Source organism: Centrocercus urophasianus, unplaced genomic scaffold (assembly GCF_019232065.1).
Source record: "Centrocercus urophasianus isolate 14NV4802_14NV808 unplaced genomic scaffold, USGS_Curo_1.0 seq_14, whole genome shotgun sequence".
NCBI lineage: Eukaryota > Metazoa > Chordata > Aves > Galliformes > Phasianidae > Centrocercus > Centrocercus urophasianus.
The window spans coordinates 11764018-11784708 of NW_024884586.1; the positions used below are offsets into that span (position 1 = coordinate 11764018).

General features: G+C 43.0%; 1 protein-coding gene across 1 annotated transcript in view; it reads right to left on the bottom strand.

Moving 5' to 3' along the window:
- Positions 1 to 3489: 3489 nt before the first annotated feature.
- Positions 3490 to 20691, bottom strand: part of ABTB2 (ankyrin repeat and BTB domain containing 2) — a 133836-nt gene continuing 116634 nt past the window's right edge. The window contains exons 6-17 of the mRNA XM_042813340.1: positions 19602 to 19691; positions 19049 to 19150; positions 17487 to 17583; positions 16201 to 16336; positions 14137 to 14363; positions 13294 to 13472; positions 12577 to 12682; positions 12353 to 12455; positions 11599 to 11689; positions 9759 to 9827; positions 8912 to 9025; positions 3490 to 7592 (exon numbers count right to left, since the gene is read on the bottom strand). Coding sequence (XP_042669274.1) covers positions 7395 to 7592; positions 8912 to 9025; positions 9759 to 9827; positions 11599 to 11689; positions 12353 to 12455; positions 12577 to 12682; positions 13294 to 13472; positions 14137 to 14363; positions 16201 to 16336; positions 17487 to 17583; positions 19049 to 19150; positions 19602 to 19691 — 1512 coding nt within the window. The 3' untranslated portion in view covers positions 3490 to 7394. The remainder of the gene's footprint in view (positions 7593 to 8911; positions 9026 to 9758; positions 9828 to 11598; positions 11690 to 12352; positions 12456 to 12576; positions 12683 to 13293; positions 13473 to 14136; positions 14364 to 16200; positions 16337 to 17486; positions 17584 to 19048; positions 19151 to 19601; positions 19692 to 20691) is intronic.

Here is a 20691-nt window from a genome sequence, read left to right on the forward strand (position 1 = left end):
GCATTCCCATTGCTCAATAATCTACATTTCCTAGTTTTTAAACAGGATAGAATGATTAATAGTTGCTGGAAAAGTGTCTTTGACTATTGTCTGTCTTGCTGTCTGCTCACCAAGTCATGCTACTTAGCTTTTTTTGAAAGTTTTCTGTGAGGGTTGCTAGGAAGTCAGCACTATCCAACCAACACCTGATCCTAGTGATCTTTTCAGGGGGCAGGTAAGCTCCAGCTGTGCTACCAGCTTGGCAATAAAGGAGCACCAGTCTGCAATTCTTGTGACTGCAGACTCCAGAGGTTTCAGAACCAGGGCTGACTTCTGATACAGAACTCTCCCTGTTCTGAACCTTACTACCCTGGTGCATTTTCTTGATGTGCTAGCATAAGGATTTAGAAAAGACAGACTTACCTACAGGCAACATGTAAGTGCATTCTATTTGTTTGTAGATCTCAGAGCATCTCTTTCCAGTAAATCCTTGAAGAAGAAAGTTCTTCCTAGTTAACACAGTATTTGTTTTCTAGGATGACGTTTTATAAAAGATGTAAATTAAATATAGGCCTTGTACAACACAGCCTGTGTATACCTTTGGTTAATAGACTACTTTATGAGAATCAGCAGCAACAGCACATCACCCACACTGGGGGACAGCTGAGTCCTGAGATCTGCAGCTGCAGCTCTTAAAGGCTTAATGAGGAGCCTGATTATCAGCCAGCTGTGTCCAAGTGGCTGCAGCACCTGGCAGCAATTAGTGGTGGTTGCCTGCCTTGAAAGGGCTCTGAAGAAGTTAGGAAAGGAGCAGAGAGGAAGTGTGAGGCTCTTGGTCTTTGGAAAGTCTTCAGGAAGAAAAGGTGAGTGTGAATTGTTTGTTTTTAAATCCCCTAACTGCTGTTAGCAGTGGGATAATGTTGGTATGTCTACTTCCTATGCTCTGCTTTGAGAGGAGCAGCAGTGGTTTGACAGGCTGTGAGAGAAGGCTTTTAATGCTTGTAGAGCCCCTTCAAAGCACATTGAAGCTCAGTATTGATACAGTGCTAGCAGTTTAATTGGATTCTGTGTGGATTATGAGTTTGTTATGCAGGTTGTAGTGTTTTGCTTGCTCTAGGTATAGATGATGGTATGGGAACACTTTCTTCTTATTGTGTGTTAAGCTTTTGTGGTAAGAAAATATTAATTTCTTAAAACATAAAAGTGGTGTAAATTACAGTGTACATCTTGTGAGTACTGCTAAACTCTGGTTCTACTTAAAGATTAAAAATGAAGGTTTAAGGGAGCTTTTATTACAGTTATCTACGTGTTGTTAAGGTTCAGGACTTGTTTGACTGTCCTTGTGAAGCTGTTCTGATGCCTGAAGCCAGAGAGAGGCAATGGTTGTTTCAGGAAATATGGTCTCATGCTGGTAGGCTGTAAATGCCTTAGAAACTTGGCTGTCTGTTTTACTGGCACCATCTTAAGGAAAGTACGTTTGCTTATTGATGCAGGAGCCAGACTGGCAGTGAGGCAAAACAAGCAATGCACAGCGTGCTCTTTGAGCCTGAGTCCAGGGATGCTCAGAGATGCTGGGATGGAGGTGTGGGATGCTTTCTGAAATAGAGGTGAGGATGTAAGAAAGGTGGTCCTGTCATGTCTCCTTGTATGTTTTCTTTCCCCTCCCTTACAAGCCAAATTTTGCCAATCTTTACTACTGAATACTGTGAAATAAAATAGGAAACTGGCGTGTTCCCCCAGTAGCTAGGAGGTGATCAGTGAACATATTAATGTAGTCTGGCAAAACTTCTTGTGAATTGTAAGTCAAAGTAGAAGGTAGTAGGCAAAATTAAAATGGATTCTTCAAACAAATAAGGATGTTACTATTTGGCAGATACTGGTATTCAGCTGCTTCTCCTGCTTGCTGTCTGCTGTGGGCTGTGGTAATCTTTGCTCTGTTACCTGTGAGTTTGTCCTTTAGTTGTCAGAAACAGCTTGAGGGCTTTGAGCTTTGCTTATATTTGTACTTCTCAGTGTTATTAATGACTGTGCCCCACAATGCCACTCCCGCTATGGAGCATTGAGCAGAATTATGCTGTTTCTACAAAAATGACTTTATTCAGAGCTGAACCATTCTTTTTCAAGTTTTCCATGCATGCTTTGTGATTCCTGGCAGTTCTTTGGATTCTTCCGCCTGTCAATTGCTCTTTGAAAAGCAAAATGGAAAAAAGATCTCACATACTAAAATAAGTGAGAGAGGAGGTTTTATTATTATTATTTTTTAATTCTATTTTACCAACTCTGGTCAAACCACATTTTCCTCTGTCTGTGCTTTAGCTCAAATAAGCTGGGTTACAATCCCAGCTGGAGGAAGGGCCAGGTGAATGAGCTCTAGCAGTAGGGCATGGCTATCTGTCCTTCAGTAGCTGGGGTACATCAAGGTTTCATACAGCACGGAAGATGAGAAGGGAGTAACTTCTGTATCTCCAGATGTTAACTTCTGTTTTGTTGTTTTGGTTTTGTTTTGTTTTGCTGCAGTAATTTTTGCTCTGAGTACATGTTACTTCTGTACCAGGGTCCCCTCCAGAGGGGCTGTACATATGTGAAGAAGCCTGAGATGGGCTGTTGTTGCAGTGTGTGTATGTAGCTGAAGGCACAGCCCTCTTGGCTCTCCATATTTCCTGTGCATGGGACAGTTTCTTGCATAACTGTAACCAGAGGCAGTAGCATTTCAGGCTGTTGTAAACACGCTAGGTAAGCTTACAGCTAAGTCAGCTTACAGCTTTCAGCCTTGCTCCTGTGGTGCTGATCAAGTGCCCGGCACGTTGCTGTGTGTCAGCTCTCTCCTTCTGTGCCCACACCAGCTTGCTTGCTTGTGATGACAGTGCTGGGGCTAATTGGAAGAGAGTGGGAAAGCCACGTTTAGTGAGCAGCACCCTGTAGGTGGTGGGTAGCTGTGACCTAGTTGTCAGCAGAATCATCCTGCTCACTGGAGCCCGTGAGCTGTTCTGACAGCTGGAAGGAGCTGACCTCTGTGAGGTATCTGGGAAGAAGTGAAAGCAGTGAAGCTGAGGACCTTCCCTGCTGCTGGGAGCTGGCTCTGCGTTTTGGGTGGGAGGTGAGCTCCCATAGCTGTGGTACAGCTCCAGTGAGTGGTCTGCAAGGTAGAGGTGGGTATATTGGATGTGCAAAGGCTGAAGGTACAAACTCAGGTGTACCCTCGTGACTAGCTGGCACTGGAGGCAGAGCTGAGCTGTGTGATGTTCTGTACTGCCTGTCCTGTGAGTGGTTTGTGAAGCAATGGGCTTGGAACCCGTCTGACTGAGGGTAGGAATGGTTTTGAACTGGCTGGCTTGTTTTTTAGTTAGGAGCAGTAGGAAAAGAGTGCTGGGGCTGGAAATGACTCTAGTTCTGATAACAGGCCAACCCGTAGTGCTGTAGTAAGGCCTTTTTCCCTGCTTTGCTGTGACTTTCATTGTACAACAATAGTTTTTTTTTTTTTTTTTTTTTTTCCTTCTGCCTGGGCAAATAGTACTGAGAGCAGTATTCTGTATTGTTTGCTGTGCATCAGTGGATCTCTTTTACTCAAAACCTCTTGGGGGAGCCAAATCTACCTTTTGCATCCTCTTTCTCTGTCACGAGCAGTGGAGGCAGCTGCTTACAGCCCCACTTCCTCGAAGGAGTTGCCACTCTTGTGTTCTCCTATGTCTGTTACAGCACGTGCAGGACACAGTATCTGGTCGCTTGTGCAGTGTTTGGGGAGGGCCAGTTGGTAGCAGTGCTACGTTTACTGGAGTTTGTCTGCGCTGTAAGGGCTTATCATAAAGCAGTAAGGGTTTATTTGACTCTCAAAGGCAGAGTGTGTTCAGGCAGGTGTATGAGTGCTGTTTCCTCTGCTCCATGAAATCGTACAACTATGACCAGCAAAGTTTTGTGCCAACTTCGCTACGCGTTCTAGGACTACAAGGGCAGTACTGCATAAAATAGAGGTGCAGCTAGTTAGATGAAAAAATTCTATTTAATCTACTTTCTAGAGCAGAAGTGCTCCAGAGGGAATCTTAGATCTTTGTATTCCATGACTCTTGAAAGCAAGTCAGGATTTGCACTAGTTGGTTTCCAAGCATGCTGGTTTAAGGGCACAGTACAACAGAAAGCATCCCTCATGCATCGTTCCCAGCAGAATTCTTTTAGATCACATCAACAAATGCTTGTGGTGCTCATTTATTGTAGAACTGGATTTCAGGTCTTGCTGCAGCAGAGAGGTGTGCGGCACAGCACCCTTTGTTCAGGTGTGTGGTGGGAAATTGAAGGAAAGAAGCAAGCATTAATAGGTTCTCAGCAGCTGAACACACATTCTGGTTGTATTAATGGCTTCTTCTGAAGTCCTTAGAACCGGTGTTCTAAGAAGTAAAGTATTTGAGTCCTCCTGCAGGGTTACACTGAATCCAGCATTACAGTTGAGGCATTATCCAAACACCATAGGGGTCTGAAAGATTTATGGGGCAGACTTAGAGGGGGAAAGAAATCGTTATTTCTGGGTCAAATTCTTGCTGTCAGCAGAAAGAAACCTCTGTGTGTCTGACTTCACAGATGAGTAAGTGCCCTTGCTCTTTGCAGCCTGGTTATAGCAAGCCACCATTTCTGATAAATACAATAAGAGGAAGAGACTGAATGAGTCTAGCAGCTTTCTATTCAGGTATTCCATTTTTTGTCATTGCTTAAATCTCTGGCTTTATCATCTGATGGTCAGGGATAAAACCCATGCAGCTATGGCTGCCTCCTTAACCTCTGTCTCTGGGGTTGGCTGTGTGTGGGTAATGCTCATGGGCAAAGTTCAGCAGGGCTCCCTGTGCTGTTGCTCACCTGACTACCGGTGGTTGCCAGTGTGATCTTCAAACACAGGACTACTAGTCTTGCAACTACCAGAGCAAAGCTTCAGCCACCCAGACCTGTCAGAGCCAGCCCAGCCTTCTAGGTGCCAGGGCCATGACAGAAGTGCTTTCTGCTCTGTCACCTCTTCTTTGTTACTATTAGAGTGGAGTGGGTTTGACCTTTAATTCCTGAGGTCTGCCTGATACACAACGGAAAAGAATCCCAGAACTAGGATTTTTCTTTCACATCTGCTTCTTTTCAATGAAGGGTGCCTAGGTAAACTTCACTTGAGCTAGGAAAAATGCAAGTTTCATTTATTATGCAAAAAAAAAAAAAGTGTGAACACGGGACAGGGAAATGAATGCCTTTTTATCCCTTGCTTTGAAGCATCAAATTAGGTACATATACCGAAACGATGCAAGGTGGTGAAACTGCAACTACCTTTTCCACAGAAGATTTTAAATATGCCTTTGTCATTGTTAGAGAAGCAGAATAAATAACAGCAGCTGTGTATTTTAAAATTACGTTGTTAATAAAATCCCGGTACATTTACATAAATGACAACGTTAATGTACAATTAACAAAGCATTGTAATATTACAGCAATAAAAGAGGACCTACATTTTTGTACAAATAGCTGGAGCAGCTGCTTGAAAATACCTTCCAAGATAGAGCCTTTTGTGGTGGTTTTCTGGCAGAACAGTAATAATTTTGTATCATCTCTATGGCTTTCTGATAATAAATAGAGTCACTGAAGCTGGTGATCTTCAAAAGTGGATGTGTACACAAATTTGTGTGTGTGCTCTGACCAACGTGTCTGTCAGATGACTGATCCTAGGCTGATTGTTCTCCTTGCATGCAGTGTGCCTGTGATGCAAACCCTTCAGAAAGGAAGGTATGGCAGGTTTTGGCAATTTTGTTGAAGGGTGCTGTAATTCATTCTCCTTTCCTTCTCTATTTAAACCATGTCTATATCTTGCACTGGAGCTTATGCTCAGCTAAGCCTACCTCTACCAGTGTGCTTAGTTACAATATTATTTGTTGGATTTTTTAAGTGGCAGTTTCCCACCTAAACTATTGCTTTTCCTTCTCCTTCATCCATCTGTAGCCAGTGAGCACATCTTAGCATATGCTTTTGGACGTTGCTTACATAGTTCAGGGGAACAGCTGAAGGTTGGTGAGAGCAAGGTGTGCAGCTATGTATGAGTAACCAGCTTCTTAAGCTTGGGCTTATTTAAAAAGGGAAAGGTAAGTGGCCTCAGACACAAAACTGTATCTTGAGCTGTTTCCTGACTGAAGTCAGCTAGGAGAATGTCTAGCACAAGTCCTTTCTATATAGAAACATCCATCTACTGCAAGCAAGGAAAAACGTGAATCTTGAGTATTTCAGTTGAGGCATCTTGTGTAAGTGCTGCAGCCCAAATGTCAGAGTGCAGCCTACCTCGAGGCAGCAGTCAGCAGCGTGCTGTGCACGGTCTTCCCTGAGGTAGTGGAAACATCACCCCATGGATGAGGATGTGGAGGCAAAGACTTGATTTCAGAGCTTGTACCCCCAGCTTCTCTCCAGAGAGAAAACAAAGCATCAAGCTGTACGTTTCTCATGGTCTTACGGAGATTTTTATTGCTTGTTTATGCTATCAGACAGTTTTTCAGCTTAGCGATAGCTGCTTCTATGCCTGAGTCTTTTAGAAAGTCTCTCTTATGATGTCAGATCTCACAGATAATGTTCGCAAATGTGTTTTTAAGTTAAAAGTGAATTGGGCTATCAAACCTCTGTAGTGAAAGGGTAGACAGTACTTTTTCCTCTCAAATTGGATCCAGATTAAACAATTAGCACAGTGAAACTGTATTTTAAAAAAGTTTTCTTCCCTCCCTGCCCCAGCTCAGTTCTTCATATTATGTGTGAAGAGCGAGTAATTCCAGAGTTAGTAGCTCCTACTCAGCCTCGTACATCTACACAATTTCTCCCTCAAGGTGCAAACAGTTCAGGGGAAAACTTACGCTGGAGTCTCTTGCCGTGTGTGGAAACTGGTGCTTGTTAACTGCAGTGAAGAGGTCTGCATACATCAGCTTGTGTGTTCAGACTGATGACTTGTTGAATGGGCAGTGGTCCACACGATTAGAAAACTCCTTCTATGCAGCCTTTTTACAAGTAAAATATCTACGCATATGAACTAGGTGGCCATTATGGTGTGTAGACGGACACTTAAGACTAGATATGAGGTGTTAGATCTAGGTAAGTTGCCTCACTTCTCTGCAGGCCCACATTGTACGTTGTTTGGATGGCAGTATTGATCTCTTCGGTTGGGGTTCTTTGCTTGCCTGCCCAGCTCTTGATCACACTGTTCACACAGCGTAGCTCTGACAGTAGTAGCACAGAGAAGCCAGCTCCCCTCCTTCAGTGGGATGAGGCACACCCCCCCTTGCTGATGGGGTATCTGATACAGGGGGACTTCCAGCGAGAACTGATGACTCCAGAAGGCAGACAGGAAAGCCTCAGCTCTGCATGAAGCCGTGTCCCCGTGCGTTTTGAACCAGTGCTTCTGCCACTGCCTTGTTCCTGCTTCACACCCTTGAGGTGACATACACAGAATGCAGGCGGCCAGCCAGGGCTGTCTGCAAGTCCCGCAGAGGGTCCAAGCCTTGCACTTTGCTGTTCCTGCCGTAGATCAGCTGTCTGAATGAGTCCTGCTCTAGAAGAGAGCTCATGTGTTTAAGGAAGAAGCCTTCACAAAAAGCCGCTAGTTCAGGTGCGTTGTGTATCTGCAGAAGAGTACAGTCAGTTAGCTCTTTTGCTATGCCACAGACCTATGGACGTGCCTGGGCCTAATTTCATTTCCAGTGTTTTCTGAGATTAAAAAAAAAACAACAGTAATGACTATGGAAAAGAACTCTGGTAGGACCAGTGATGACTGGTGATTTCTATTGATGCTTTTTGCAGGCACAGGTGTGAGCAGAGAGGCATTTAAGCTTTTTTTAATTTCTTCCTCTGGTGGGCTGCTGCTGGCAGAGCCATGGGGCCTGCAGGCCAGTTGCTTCCTCTTAAAGGAAGAGAGCAGCTGGCTGATGAAGTGGCCAAGGTACCTGTTCTGCTGTGCAGGCAGGGAGTGGTGCCACAACATAAAGTAATGCATTGCCAGATGGTGTGTACAACTCATAGCAATAGGAAATATGTTTCTGCTAGAGAATGGAGGTGAATGTAGGAAAACAGGGATTTTGCATTTCTGAAACATGGTGGGGGGCAGTCTGGCTGTGATCCAGTTCCCTTTCCTTCAGAACTGCTCTGGGCAGCTAGGTAACGGAAGAAAAATGAAGTGTTCAGTACTTAGAAGCACTGTATGCATACACTAGGGTCCTGGGAGTTTTGTGCAAATAGTTATTTAATGAAAAGTACTGAAGGCAAAGGAAGAATGATCCTTTCCACCTCTACTGTTGCATAAGGTTATTGGACCAGCCTGAGTTCCACAGGATTTAAAAAAAAAAAAAAAAAAAAAAAAAAAGCCCAGTCTGATAGCCAGGCAGCAAAAAAAATCAGTGCACCACTATGGGCAAAGTGAGGGTGCACGTCTGCCCCTAATACTTCTGCTTGTCTTTTAAGGGATCTGATGCTGTGTCTGATAAACTTCTGGGAATGGCAGGCTGTTTTCTCAATGATTTTATTGATAACAGTTGTTGGGTTGTTTGATATAAAGGTTTCTGCTAGTTCTGTAGCTATACAAAAGATATTTCAGCAAGAGTGTAGGGAAAGGGTTTGCTGCTTAATTGCTGTACTGTATGATCAAGTGCCTCTGCTGCTGTAAGGATGTGAATCTCTCGGGCTTTGCTGGATGATGTTGCTGTTTCAGCGCCCCCAGTCACCTCTACACAGCTCTATAGGGATCTCTCATCGATTTCATACATGATTGCTTTGGATGGAAAAACATACTAGTGTTGTGTAGGACTTTACAGGCTGAAACATAACACATCATCTCACTTGCGGTTGTGGCTGGGGCAGTTACCAGCATACCTGTTCTACGCTCATTATATTTACTCACTGAGATGAGACTCATTGTGATTCCTAAATAAGGCAGTTTGGTGCATACCTTTGCATATTTATAGATGCTAACAGAGTTTTCCATGCTGATCGTCTGGGCACAGAGGATTTCACAGTGTCTCTGGAGGCCGTCCAGTTGAAACAGGCTGGCAGCTGACAACAGCTATTAGGAGGAGAGAAGCTCGTGAGCCTTGAAAGAGCTAGGGAACGTGGACAGATAGAACTGACGATCTCTTCTCTGAACAGTATGAGACTACTTCGTTTAACAGCTCAGTCCTCACGACGGAGCAGGAAGGCCACTAGTAGAGGCTTGCTTCTCCTGCATCTGTGCTGCCTTTTGTCACTATGACAGACAATTCTTAGGCTGCTGAACAGCCCCTTTTCTCAAAAGAAAGCAGAACAGCTGTGTGTAGTCTTTAGCAGCAAACTTCAATCTCAGCAGACCGCTTGTGACTAAACAGCATTATTGTAAGAGGACTTGTTTGTAACAGGGAAGTGCTCTTAGTCTGACTTTTGCTGAATTGTAACTAGTGCTGCAGAAGTTCAGCTTGTTTCAGTTGTTTCTTTGTGATTTTTAAGCCCCTTGCTGTTTGGCTGCTGTGGAATCAGCTACACCGTCTCTGAAGTCTTACTTCTCCCAGCTTCATAGAGGAAGCTTTCACACAGCTTTAGTACCAAAAACACTGCAGTGGTGTATTGTTGTTTTTTTTTTTTCCCCTTGTATCTCATGGACATAATATCAAATAATTGCTAATTCTCATTTCCAAGCAACTGCATTGCAACTTTGAAATTCTCTACTCTTGGATTGCAAGCTTGCTGTTAGCTCCTAGTTTTTGACTTTCAAACCCTGTTTATGCTCCAGTGCACTTAGCAAGATTAGAAGAAAATACTCTCACCTCTAAGATATCAGTGGTGGGAATTTCCATGGATTCTGTTCCTCCATAGTATAAGTACTGCATCAGCATCTGGAATGGGAAGAAGGCCAGCCATGAAGCTGTTATCACTGAAGTCACAGGGGGCAGTGAATGACTGCACTTCCCTTCCTGAGCAGACAAGGATCACATAATATGCTGGCTCCCATCTCCACTTGGCTTTTTTTTTTTCTCTTGTTGCGAGTTTGCTGCTTTCTAATATTTATTTCTTCTTGGGCTTTGAAGAGGGCCGTGCTGAAGATTCTAAGCTGAGAGAGTGACCAGTGTGTCTCTGATACGAATATCCTTGTAAAAACATTCTTGTTTGGTAAAGCCCCACAGGCTGGTCACACACAGCTGCCAGCTAGCTGGAGCACTGAGTCTGCCATGCCATGAGCATGTGTGTTGCGGGGACCCCCCAGCCTCTTGCCTTTCCTGCTGTGCTTCTAATCAGCTTCCAGCCTCCCCCCGCCGCCATTGGGGCAGGAGGAAAAAGCCTAATTGTTTGCAGCAATGGCAGTTGAGTCTCTTTGATCTCCATGTGTGCACCCCAGCTAAACCAGGATTGCCATATCTAGGGAACAGCTCAGTTTGGTATTGGAAAGGGAAGTCACTCCGCTGTTCTTATACTGTGGAAGCAGGTATGGATGCATGCTGTGCTTACCACTTCTAACAGTAGTGGTAACAAAATTAAGCTTGTACTTGTAAAGTTTTCCTATTTGAGAAAGCACAGGGAAGGCAAGCTGCTTTCCAGCAGAGCCTCAAGCAGAACCTAGAGCTCCAGTGATTCAGTTTGCTGCCCCATCCTCTGAATGCTGTAACTGAGATTACTGTAGAATGTCAGAATTTCTTTAACTAGCCTGATTTTGTTTACCATCAAATCATCTAGTTCCAGGAAGTATTGCCACTGTTTTACTTTTTAATTAGTTGCATTCTTCAGTGAAGCAAAAGTTTATCTTCTGAAACCTTTTGATGTAAAAAATTTTGCTAGGGAGGTTTAATTCCACTTGATTCTATTTTACTTTTTGTCGCTTCCTGAGTTGCATAGTTTGGTGTTGGATGGATGACATCCAAACTTACATAGCCCCTTTCAAGTAGGACCAAGATGTTCCAACAGGCAATTTCCATTCTCTCAATGTGAAGTTTGATGGCAGCTTTGTATGCATCATAGAAAGAGCCCCAGCACTGTAGTGAAGCAATTACACAACCCATTCTGGACTTTAGATTTTTGTTCTGTACCTTTCTTTGAAATTTGAGGTGCAGACCTGGAAAGCTGGAATAACTAACTGGCACACTTCACTGCTTTTGTCCTTGGGTATGTGCTAAGTAACCAACTTCATCTACATCACAAATTTTAGGCCCATTAATCCAGAGATGTCATAAAAATGAAGTGAAATTCTCGATTGTGAGCCTGTCTTGAAAACAATGTCACTAATTTCTGATAATGTGATTTGAATTCATTTTGAAGCCTGCAATAGTAGTCTGTGTAATCAGGGTAGTCTGCCTGCAAGTAAGCTTACCTTCTGGTTAACAGAAACTGAGATCTGCCTGGAAGCCTTTTAGAAGTATGTTAAGTATAAGACTGTTTCACCTACCTTATGGAAGAAACAACTGTCTAGCAAGATTATAAACAAATAAGCTGTAAGTTTTTGTTTGAATTTGGTCCTAGTGAAAGGCTAGAGCCAGACTTCAGATTCATGGAATAGAGGTTGAATTTAAGCTCATATCTAGTTGTAGATTATCAGCAATATTAAGTCTCAGCCCTCGCAGCCTCAAAGTAATTGAGAAGATGATGAGTAGAGAAAAGGTGGATTATGCAACATACCTTGAAAATATTGTATTTCATATCGCTAATTTCAACAGTCTTGCTTCCATGGCTGTCGTGTTCCGTTTTATTGGTCATTAGAGTCTTAAACCTGAGAATAATTTTAATAGATTTCTGTATTATTACTTCACACACTCATTGCCTGTTGGCAAAGAGTCTAAGCAAGGTGAAAGATCTTCCTTTGTTACCATTTTTAAGTTGACAACCAAAACATTCCTTTTAATCCTAAGATAATAGCTTTGGAACTTCAGGGGCAAATTAACAGGTAAATTGCATGAGATTCATTCAAACTCACATCGTAATAGTTGAAAACACTTATTTTGCCAGTGAGAGAGAGATACATGTGTACCAGCCACAGGTGAAGTGTGGAACAATTGTGCCTCTAGATAGCAAACCGAGAGGGGGAATGAAAAAGGCATGGAATGCCTTGGTCTGTGCACTCCCAACTACTGCACAGGTTTCTAGGGGTTATTACTGATCAGTTCATGTCAGTGCAGCCCAGGATTTCTTTAACATGTACTAAGAATGACTAGGAACAATTGAATGGCTAGAAAAAAACTCATCCTTTTGCTGTGTTCTTAACATTAGCAAAGATGATATGGACTGATCCTGCAGCTCTGAATTATGTCTGCAGACCATATCCTCAGCAGCTGCATTACTGGAGGGAGTGATGAAGAATTAGTCACAAACAATAGAGAAGGGTCAGAGCTTCCTTTTATATTATGTACAGAGCTGTAGAAAGTGACTTATTTACCTGTTAGATGCAGTAACCAGCAGGACTTTGTGTGCATAAAACAGCTTTCCTTCTACTAAGAAGGTCACATCAGACATTTCTTTATTATTTAGAAAGTGAGGATCTGTTAAAGCAAGAAAAGAAAATGAGGATGAGTTTTGGTGTGGTGTGTTTTTGTTTTTTTAAACAATATATGCTTTCAAAGAAATATTACAAAAGCTTCAGTGTTTGGGTGAGCATCTTACCGAGCCGTGCTGGCAATGTCTTGTGGATTTCAGGAATACTGGGTATAGGACTGCTGCCGTAGCAATGGGTGAAGATGGATGCAAGCTGTTGATTGATAGAATCATTCTGTGAGGAGAATAGAACAGATATCAATCAGCACTTTGCTCTGAGAGAGTTTCAAACATTCTGTAACAGTTCTCTCAAGGCAACTGCTCCTTATAAGAGCAACCTCAAAACAGAAGGACCAGCCACTTGATCTAACGGTGCACTCTGAAAGAACGCTCTCAGCAACAGTTTACAGGCCAACCCTCTGTCATGAAATAGTCATAGGTAATCTTTAAATGAGAGAAAAGAAGGAAAATGTTGCTGAACAAAAGCTTTGTTCAGAAAGCTCCTAGAAGATACTGCTGAAGTAGCCTGAATTGCCCAGTAGTGTAATGATAAGGCTTCCTGTTACATTTGCACAGTTTCAAAATCCAGTTGCTGAACTGAACTTTTAACAGAATAGCTTTCACTGATAAAGAAATGAATATCAGTATTGTGAGGGCTGCTTTTTTGATTCCCTATCATTGGGCTGTGTATGAATTTAGATAAATGCTATTGGGGTCATCTTCACACTGCAGTCACAGGGACTCGGTGTACGCACTCAGTTGTTTTTGATGTGCCCTGGTTTATACAGTTGCAGAAGACCTGGCTCAAACGCTTGATTTTGATGCTGTTATAAAACTAATGCTTACTTTGCTGGTTTTGAGGATATCGAACATGAGCTGAAGCCCTTCGTTAACCAGTTCCTCATTATAGTCTTCTTCCTTAATGGTGACAAATTCCCGTAAGAGGGTCTGTACAACCGAGTAGCGACACTGGTAGAAGGTTGTCCGTAGTGATTCAATCCACACGTGGAGCTTCCATGGGACTCCTGCAGCCAGGACAAAAGAAAGGTGATGAATACAGAAATAACAGTGAGTGGATACCTCTGTTAGTACGTAATAACACGGAAGCATTAGTGCTGAAGTAGATCTTTTATTTCTTTACAGCAGATACATTTTTGTCTTGTCATTAAAGGTGACTGAGCTGGGTCACTGACAGATTAAGCAACTTGTCTACAGTAGCAGAGGACTGGTAAACTGGTCCAGGACCTCCTGCTGAGTGGTAAGGACCAGAGACTTCTTGTTGTGTACTTAACTTCATCAATGGTCAGAACAGAGTAAATTTATTCTAAACTTGTTTGAATACCTGACCCTACACATAGCATGAGGTCTTTTTCTTGTTGTTGACAATAGACACTCAAATTTCAAAGCTTTTCTTTTCTGCTTTCAGATCAAATCTGTTCTTTCACCTCTAGAACAAACCCACTTTAACTCCTGATGTTACCTTTGTGTTAAAGGGGCTAGCCTTACAAACAGAGTATGTGAGGGGGAGAGATGGCCCTTGCTTTTGATTATTAGGTATAGCTGTTTCCTGGAAACTTAGGATAGATTTCCAGTTGGGATTGCAGGCATTTGTCCAAATGAAATGGGAAAAAGCTTTGTGTTCCCTGAATGTGCACAAGACTTAAAAAATAAATGAAGAAAACACCTTACCAAGTCCTCTGAGCTCCATGGTGATATCTACGTAGCCATGCTCAGCACTGTAATACATGGCCTCTTGCAGGGCTTTCGTTCTTGTTTTACATAGCTTGACTTGTCCCTCTGTGGAGCTGCCCTGGCTGGAGGTGTCACTCTCCACTCCCTCAGCCAAAATCTCCTCCAGTGAGAGGACATCTCCCTTCATTTGCTGGGGCTGGGTCAGGAGCTTGCGCAGAACATTCCTGAGGAGGAACAAGTAGTATTGCTTATTAATAAATGGAAGAGCAGCAATTCAGGCAGGACTGTTGTGATTTGGGTTTATAATTTGGGTTAGCAAATGACTTCATTCCCAAAGATAGAGTTGGGCTTTGACAGACATCTCGCAGATACAGAGCAGCATTTAAGACTCCTCCTTTCCCCCAACTGCAAGATAGAAATTGATGCCCTTATAGAAGGGACAAATTAATGCAGTATGCTCTTGTACCCTAGCAGCACCAGGACACATTTCAGAGTGCTGGAGCAAACTGATTTTTATTGCAGCCTATACTTTAGCACACTTCTAGAAGCACACTTCCTTCTGTCAGCTCTATCTATGGTAACACCTAAAGCTCTGAAGTAAGAATTACAAAGCATCTATTAGAACCCTTGCTGTTTTCCTGACTGACCAACTTTAGCACTGCTGTTTTAGTTAGCCTTGCTTTCTGTACCAGCAAATAGAAACCATAAAAAATGACAGTTCTGCCTCACTAAATCCAGGGAGAATTTTCTGGTTTGGAATTTCAGAGAGCAGTTACAAGAAAGAGGTTTTCTTATGTCCAGACAAACACTGTAGGCAGCTTGCATCATTTGGTCTCCCTGCAGACAGCTGCAGCCATCTGCAACAGACATTCTCATCCCCGGGAGTCCACGCAGCTGTGGCACCACACTGCCACTAGCTGGTGCTCTCCTTGCACCCACACGACTCCATGTGACTAGAACAGGGGAACTGCAGGCTTTCCATCACCCTGCCCTCGCAGACTGGAGAATAAGCCTTGAATTTCAGTTTGCATGGTTGGATGTCACAGCAGGTTGTGGGAGGAGGGGAACAGAGTTGGGATCAGAACAGCGTTTCTGTAGTTTTACACTGTAAATAACAGCATTAGGCTGTTCCAGCTCTGCTGTGTTTGGGCCTCATTTGAACTTGAGATGTTTTCCCTGGTGTAGCCAGATGCGTGGTGTGCCGGGAGGTGTGCTTTTGGCTCTGCTGTAACACACATCTGTGTGCCAACTAGGTAGCTGCTACTGAGCACGTTGCCATAAAGGCGTGTGGTAACGCTGCAGGAGACCCCCTGGATACCACTCAGCCCATCTCTGTGGGTGGTGTGGGCCTGTTTTAATTGGCTCGTTATGCTGACATTTTTCTGGGAATTGAAGAATTTCTGGATGAGTTTGTACATAACATCTTATTTCTAAATAACCACCCTGCAAGCAGGGTTAGGAAGCCTAGTCTAGCTTTTCAGTGTATTAATGAGCGTTCTCTTGGTCGGTCACCCAGAAACCAGTGATACATTCAATTGAATTCTGTAGCTGTCTATTTTTGCCACTTCTTAATGTGATGGGAATCTGTCTCAATATCATGAACTGCTATCTTTGCAGCTAGCCCATAGGTGGAACTTAATCTGCTAAAGGAGGTCTAGAACCAGCTCCTCTCTACCCTCTCAGTGCTGCAGAGCTACACCAGCAAATGAGAGAAAAAACAAGTGACCTTTCTGTTGCATTTTGTGCTTTTGACCAAAATATAATCCTTTTCTTTTTTTAAAGGTACTATTACTGAATAATGAAAATCTTGCATGATTTTTTTCCCCTCAAAAGGATGCAAGAGAAAGCAGCTACTGGCTTAATCAGTCAGTTCCCCCCAGCACTACCTACATCACAATTAGAATAATCAGAGAAACTAAGCAGTGCTAAAAAATGGTTAATGTCAGCATTAACACCATCTTCTGAACTGCACACCCAGGGATTTGGGCAGAAGATAAGCAATACACCTACAGTGCGTAAGCCTTAGGCAAAAAACTCTTCTGAACATGAATGGAGCTTTACCTGTGTCCGTGTGCAGCTGAGTGACTGAAACAATTCATATCTTCATGAAGTGAAGATGACATGCCATTGACTTCCAGCATACTCAGGAGGGGGTCGGCGCCCCTGCTTAGCAATAGGCTGACCAACTCATAGTTCCCTAGGAAACAATTAAGAGAAATATCATGTCTCTTTCTTTTTTGAAACGTAACTCAGGATGTTATCAGGCAAAGCGTACCAGCAGCTTTTAAGCTGCCAACTAAGGTTTTCAAAGCATCCTGTAAGCATGTGTTAGGCTTCATGACACCTCTCAGAAGAATGGAGTCGCAGAGCAGCTGAACTACACAAGCATGCACAGCTAGCTACAGGCAGAAAGAAAAGCTGTTCAGTTGGTGGGTGAGGTAACAGAGAAGGCCAGAAGGGAGTTGCTGACCATGGCTTCCATAGAGCTACCTTGCAGACAGGTATATTGGTACAGTTCACATTCACCTGGGCTCTCTTCCACACTTTTCATAAGATACAGCAGTGAGTGGTGGCACAGACCTTGCACAATGTGCATCTTTCATTGTGGCATGGGGGGGAGGAGGCTTTTTTTTTTTTTTTATGCTCTTAGTAAAACTTGGAGCAGATAAGGCAGAGATTTGTGTTTGTGAAGGCACAAAAATAAAGCAGAAGGAAATGAAAGGGGAAAAAAGGGCTAGAACTGGCATGCTGAAAAACAACTTTTAGACTAGCACAGACTTGTTTATAGAATGCTAAAATCTTTACAGAGCTAGATAGAAGAAATGCAGAATTTTACTCGTATTTAATAAATTAATAAAACAAATGTCTCGATATAGCAGTTCTTTCCTCAGGCTGAATTTAAACTTGTTAATTTTTGCATCTGGAAGTTATTTAGATCCAAGACATGCCTAGGCTAGACAGTAGCTGTTTTATGTTTCTTCACAGAGCTCCATGCAAAGGAGGAGCTGTTTCAGCTTAAGTATGGAGGCTGCTGGCAGGAGATAATAGTTGGTACTCCTGGCAGAAGTAGGCACTCATTTAGTGCCCATCAGCTGTTGCACATGATTGCTGTCAGTCACTGCCAACTCAGGCTGAGTTCACATTAGTGGTTTAGAAATGAAAAAAATGCTGACTATCTAACTCCTGGTGTTGCCCATTAAGTATCTTTGCTGTATCTGCAATACCTGCAGACCACAATGCAGAGCAAATCCTAACATATTTTACAGATCCCTGACCCAGGCATCAATTAGTTGTGCTTGTTTTGTGAGAGCAAGAGACAGAGCATGCCATGGTTGCGTGTAACTTACCTGCTGCTGAAGCCAGTTGAAGTGGGGTCTCAGCGTAGTTATCTTCTCCACTGTTAACAGCAGAGCCCTCAACGTGAGCACCAGCATCCAAGAGTAGCTGCAACAGACACATTTAAAAACAAGGAGTTGAGAAAACAGCAGTTCAGCAGTGCTAGGAAGGAAAATGAGAAGATTCATGATGAAGGGAACATCTTAAAGGCTAAAGCAAGATACCTTTGGCAGGTCAAGTTTCTCATGCGTGTCTTTGATCAGCCTAGGGCTAAAGCCTTACACAAATGTCAGAGATTTATTTTCTTTTGCTTTACTGTACTTTCAGCAGTGAACTTATGCTAAAAAAACGTTCTCAGCTGATAGACTGGAGAATATCTACTCTTTTTTTTTAATCTCTTACTATGAACTTGATTTTGCTACTTGTGATTTCCCAGCCCCAAAGAGCTCTGCAGTCAGAGTGTCTCGAGCATAGGAAGTTAATCTTATTTAGTTTCATGATGTGTGCAGGAAGCATGCTACACCTTCAGGGAATTAGCCCTGGAGGCCAAACATAGCTCTTGGTCTCTCCCAAGCCCTGTGGAGCTTGTATAAGAAGGCCCTTAGTGATTTGCCATGCACAGAAGTGGCTTTCTTTGAACACACCAAGCTACTCAAAAGGCAACTGCATGTCTTCTAGACAAAGGAGAGGTTATGCATCTCTTATGGCCAAGCAGTGCTGGCAGTCAGCAGCAGAGGGGCATCCAGAGCAGCACCACTGCAGCAACAGTGAGCGCTGTTCTCCAGCCAGCAGCAGAGGTTCTTCCTCTCAGTGTGTGTCCAGATGGCTGCAATGGGTAATGCTGTCACAATTAAGCAGTTTCAGCCATCCCTGATTAATGGTACTGGCCTGGGCACAGCATATACATTCACATTTTTATTATAAAACTAAAACTGTCCGTAGAGCATGACAACTGGCTCATTGACTGGTTTGCTGGTGAACAGTTGAGATGCCAACAATTCCAGGTAACTATCCTATGGCAGGCCTTACCTGGAACAGTGATTTCATACACAGAATCCAGAGAAAGCTCACATCTACACTTTAAAGGATGGTTGCCAAAGGAAAGATTATACAAAATCTTTAAAAGTTTTAAAGCAAGCAGACACAGTGGGTATACAGTCCAGTAGGATCTATCTGGCTACAGTTCCTGGGAGAGTCACACTTATCTCTCATGTAAATTAAGGCTGTCCAGTACCAAAGGCTGTGCTGGCAATTTGCCAGGTGGGATCTAGTCTTTGTAATTATTTACAAATGTACACAGAATATGACTGTATGCAACCTCCATTTACTTACGTCTTTTTTTTTTTTCCCCCTTTGAGCAGAAGGTAAATTAAATTCAGCAGTTACTGTCTTGTTTTGGTATTGGTTTTGAGTTCCCCTTGAAGTTTGAGCAGAATTTCCAGGATTCTGATCTATTCTGCTGCCTCTGGCATTCATTCCATGGAAGAGGGAGCAGGGCGGGTGAATGCTTAAGCACTTCAGTCCCTCAGTATCTTGGGCAAAGATTCCTGACTAAAGACTTTCTTCTGCTTACCTGAACAACGGATATATGCCCATGTAACACAGCAAAGGTGAGAGCAGTCCAGTGCCGGCTGTCAGGATGGACTGAAGGGTATCGTGGAGAGGTACTGGGAACCTGGGCAAGGAAACCAGGTAGTTATTAATCACTGCAGCATCTGTCTTCCATAATCTTTAGACTTCTATATAACTGGCTTTCCCTTTGTAAGTGATGGCCCCAGGGAACGGTAACAAATACACTGCCAGCACTACTCGCTGTCCGGTCCTCTGGGCCTTTTTAATCGGCTTGTTGGTTTCTCCTGGCAGCAGCCCTTTAAGGAAGGAGGCCCCTTCACCTCCACCATGCCTATTAGACTTGCCAGTGAGCACTCCAAGAAGTCCTGAAGGTATTTTCCCCTCTCCCAAACTTATGAAGCGGTGACTTCTGAAAGAAGTGCCTTGCCCTGAGATTGGGGCAGAACCTTCCAGAAACAAAGACTTCAGTTGATAGGAGAAATTTGATAGTGGTTTAATAACTGCTGTTGTTAATTTACAGACTAAGGATGAACGATGGGTACTCCATTACTTACTGGTATATCTAAATTTGCTCCAGCATCTATAAGCATTTGGACCATTGCTTCATCTCCAGCAGCACAGGCATACATCAGCGGGGTCATACCCTTTAAGGGAAGAAAAAAAAAAAAAAAAGAGTTACCTTTCTACAGCAATAGCAGATCTGTCACAGAGACAGAGTTTGAATCTCAGGTACAGAGTGTGAGTGTGTGTGCATATGTTGAAAACATTTTGGTTTCAGTGTAGGGCTGGCTCAATGTGCAAATATGGGAAGGCGCTGTGGTCAAAAGTTAGAGGTCAAGACTGCTACAATTATTGAGCTTCATAGGCTGCAAAAAAGAAATAGCATTTTTTTCTGTATCATTTCTAGCCAGATGAACTGAAAGCAGTACACAGGAGTCTACTTGGCAACATATTCCTATTGCTAAAATGTTACTTGCCACAGTATTTCAGCATTTCAGTCCCATAAGTCTGTCTCTGTTTAACCAACAAACTGTGATGGCTCAGAAGTGAATTGAGAGAAATGAGCCTTACTTAGACAGTTAACTCCAGAAGTAGCTAAGGACAGAAAGGAAAATGGGCCAGTCAAATCTATTTCTGCTCATATCCTGTAGTATTTTGTCCCCTTTTAATTACTTTGGATGTTTAACTCTTTCATAGGTACTATTTCTGCTGTTCATTGTGTAGTAATACAGGTTCATCTTTAGATAGCTTTATCAAAATAGAAGCAAATCCCAAGTAGAGGAGTTCTGGTTTTGAATCTGCAAAAATCTTTTCAGAACAGACACAATTCCAGTCTTCCTACACATAAGGAAGCTATACCATTTGCAAAGATGTTCAGGGGTGAGGGGCAGAGTAGGGTTAGCTTACTGGGGCTTTGCAAGGGAGACCAATTCTTTAATACAGACAAGTAAACTTCACTGAGAATTCAAAAATGAGCTCATATTTATTGCCACACAGTCAGGGTTCTAAAACTACCAGGTTTCTATAGAAATACATACATACTTATTTCCCCAACTCAGTTTTGCATTCCCTGCTTGCTGCTCAGTATTCATGGGGAAGAAGAGATTCTGGTTAAAAACATGGGAAGAGTACTCTGCAAACACA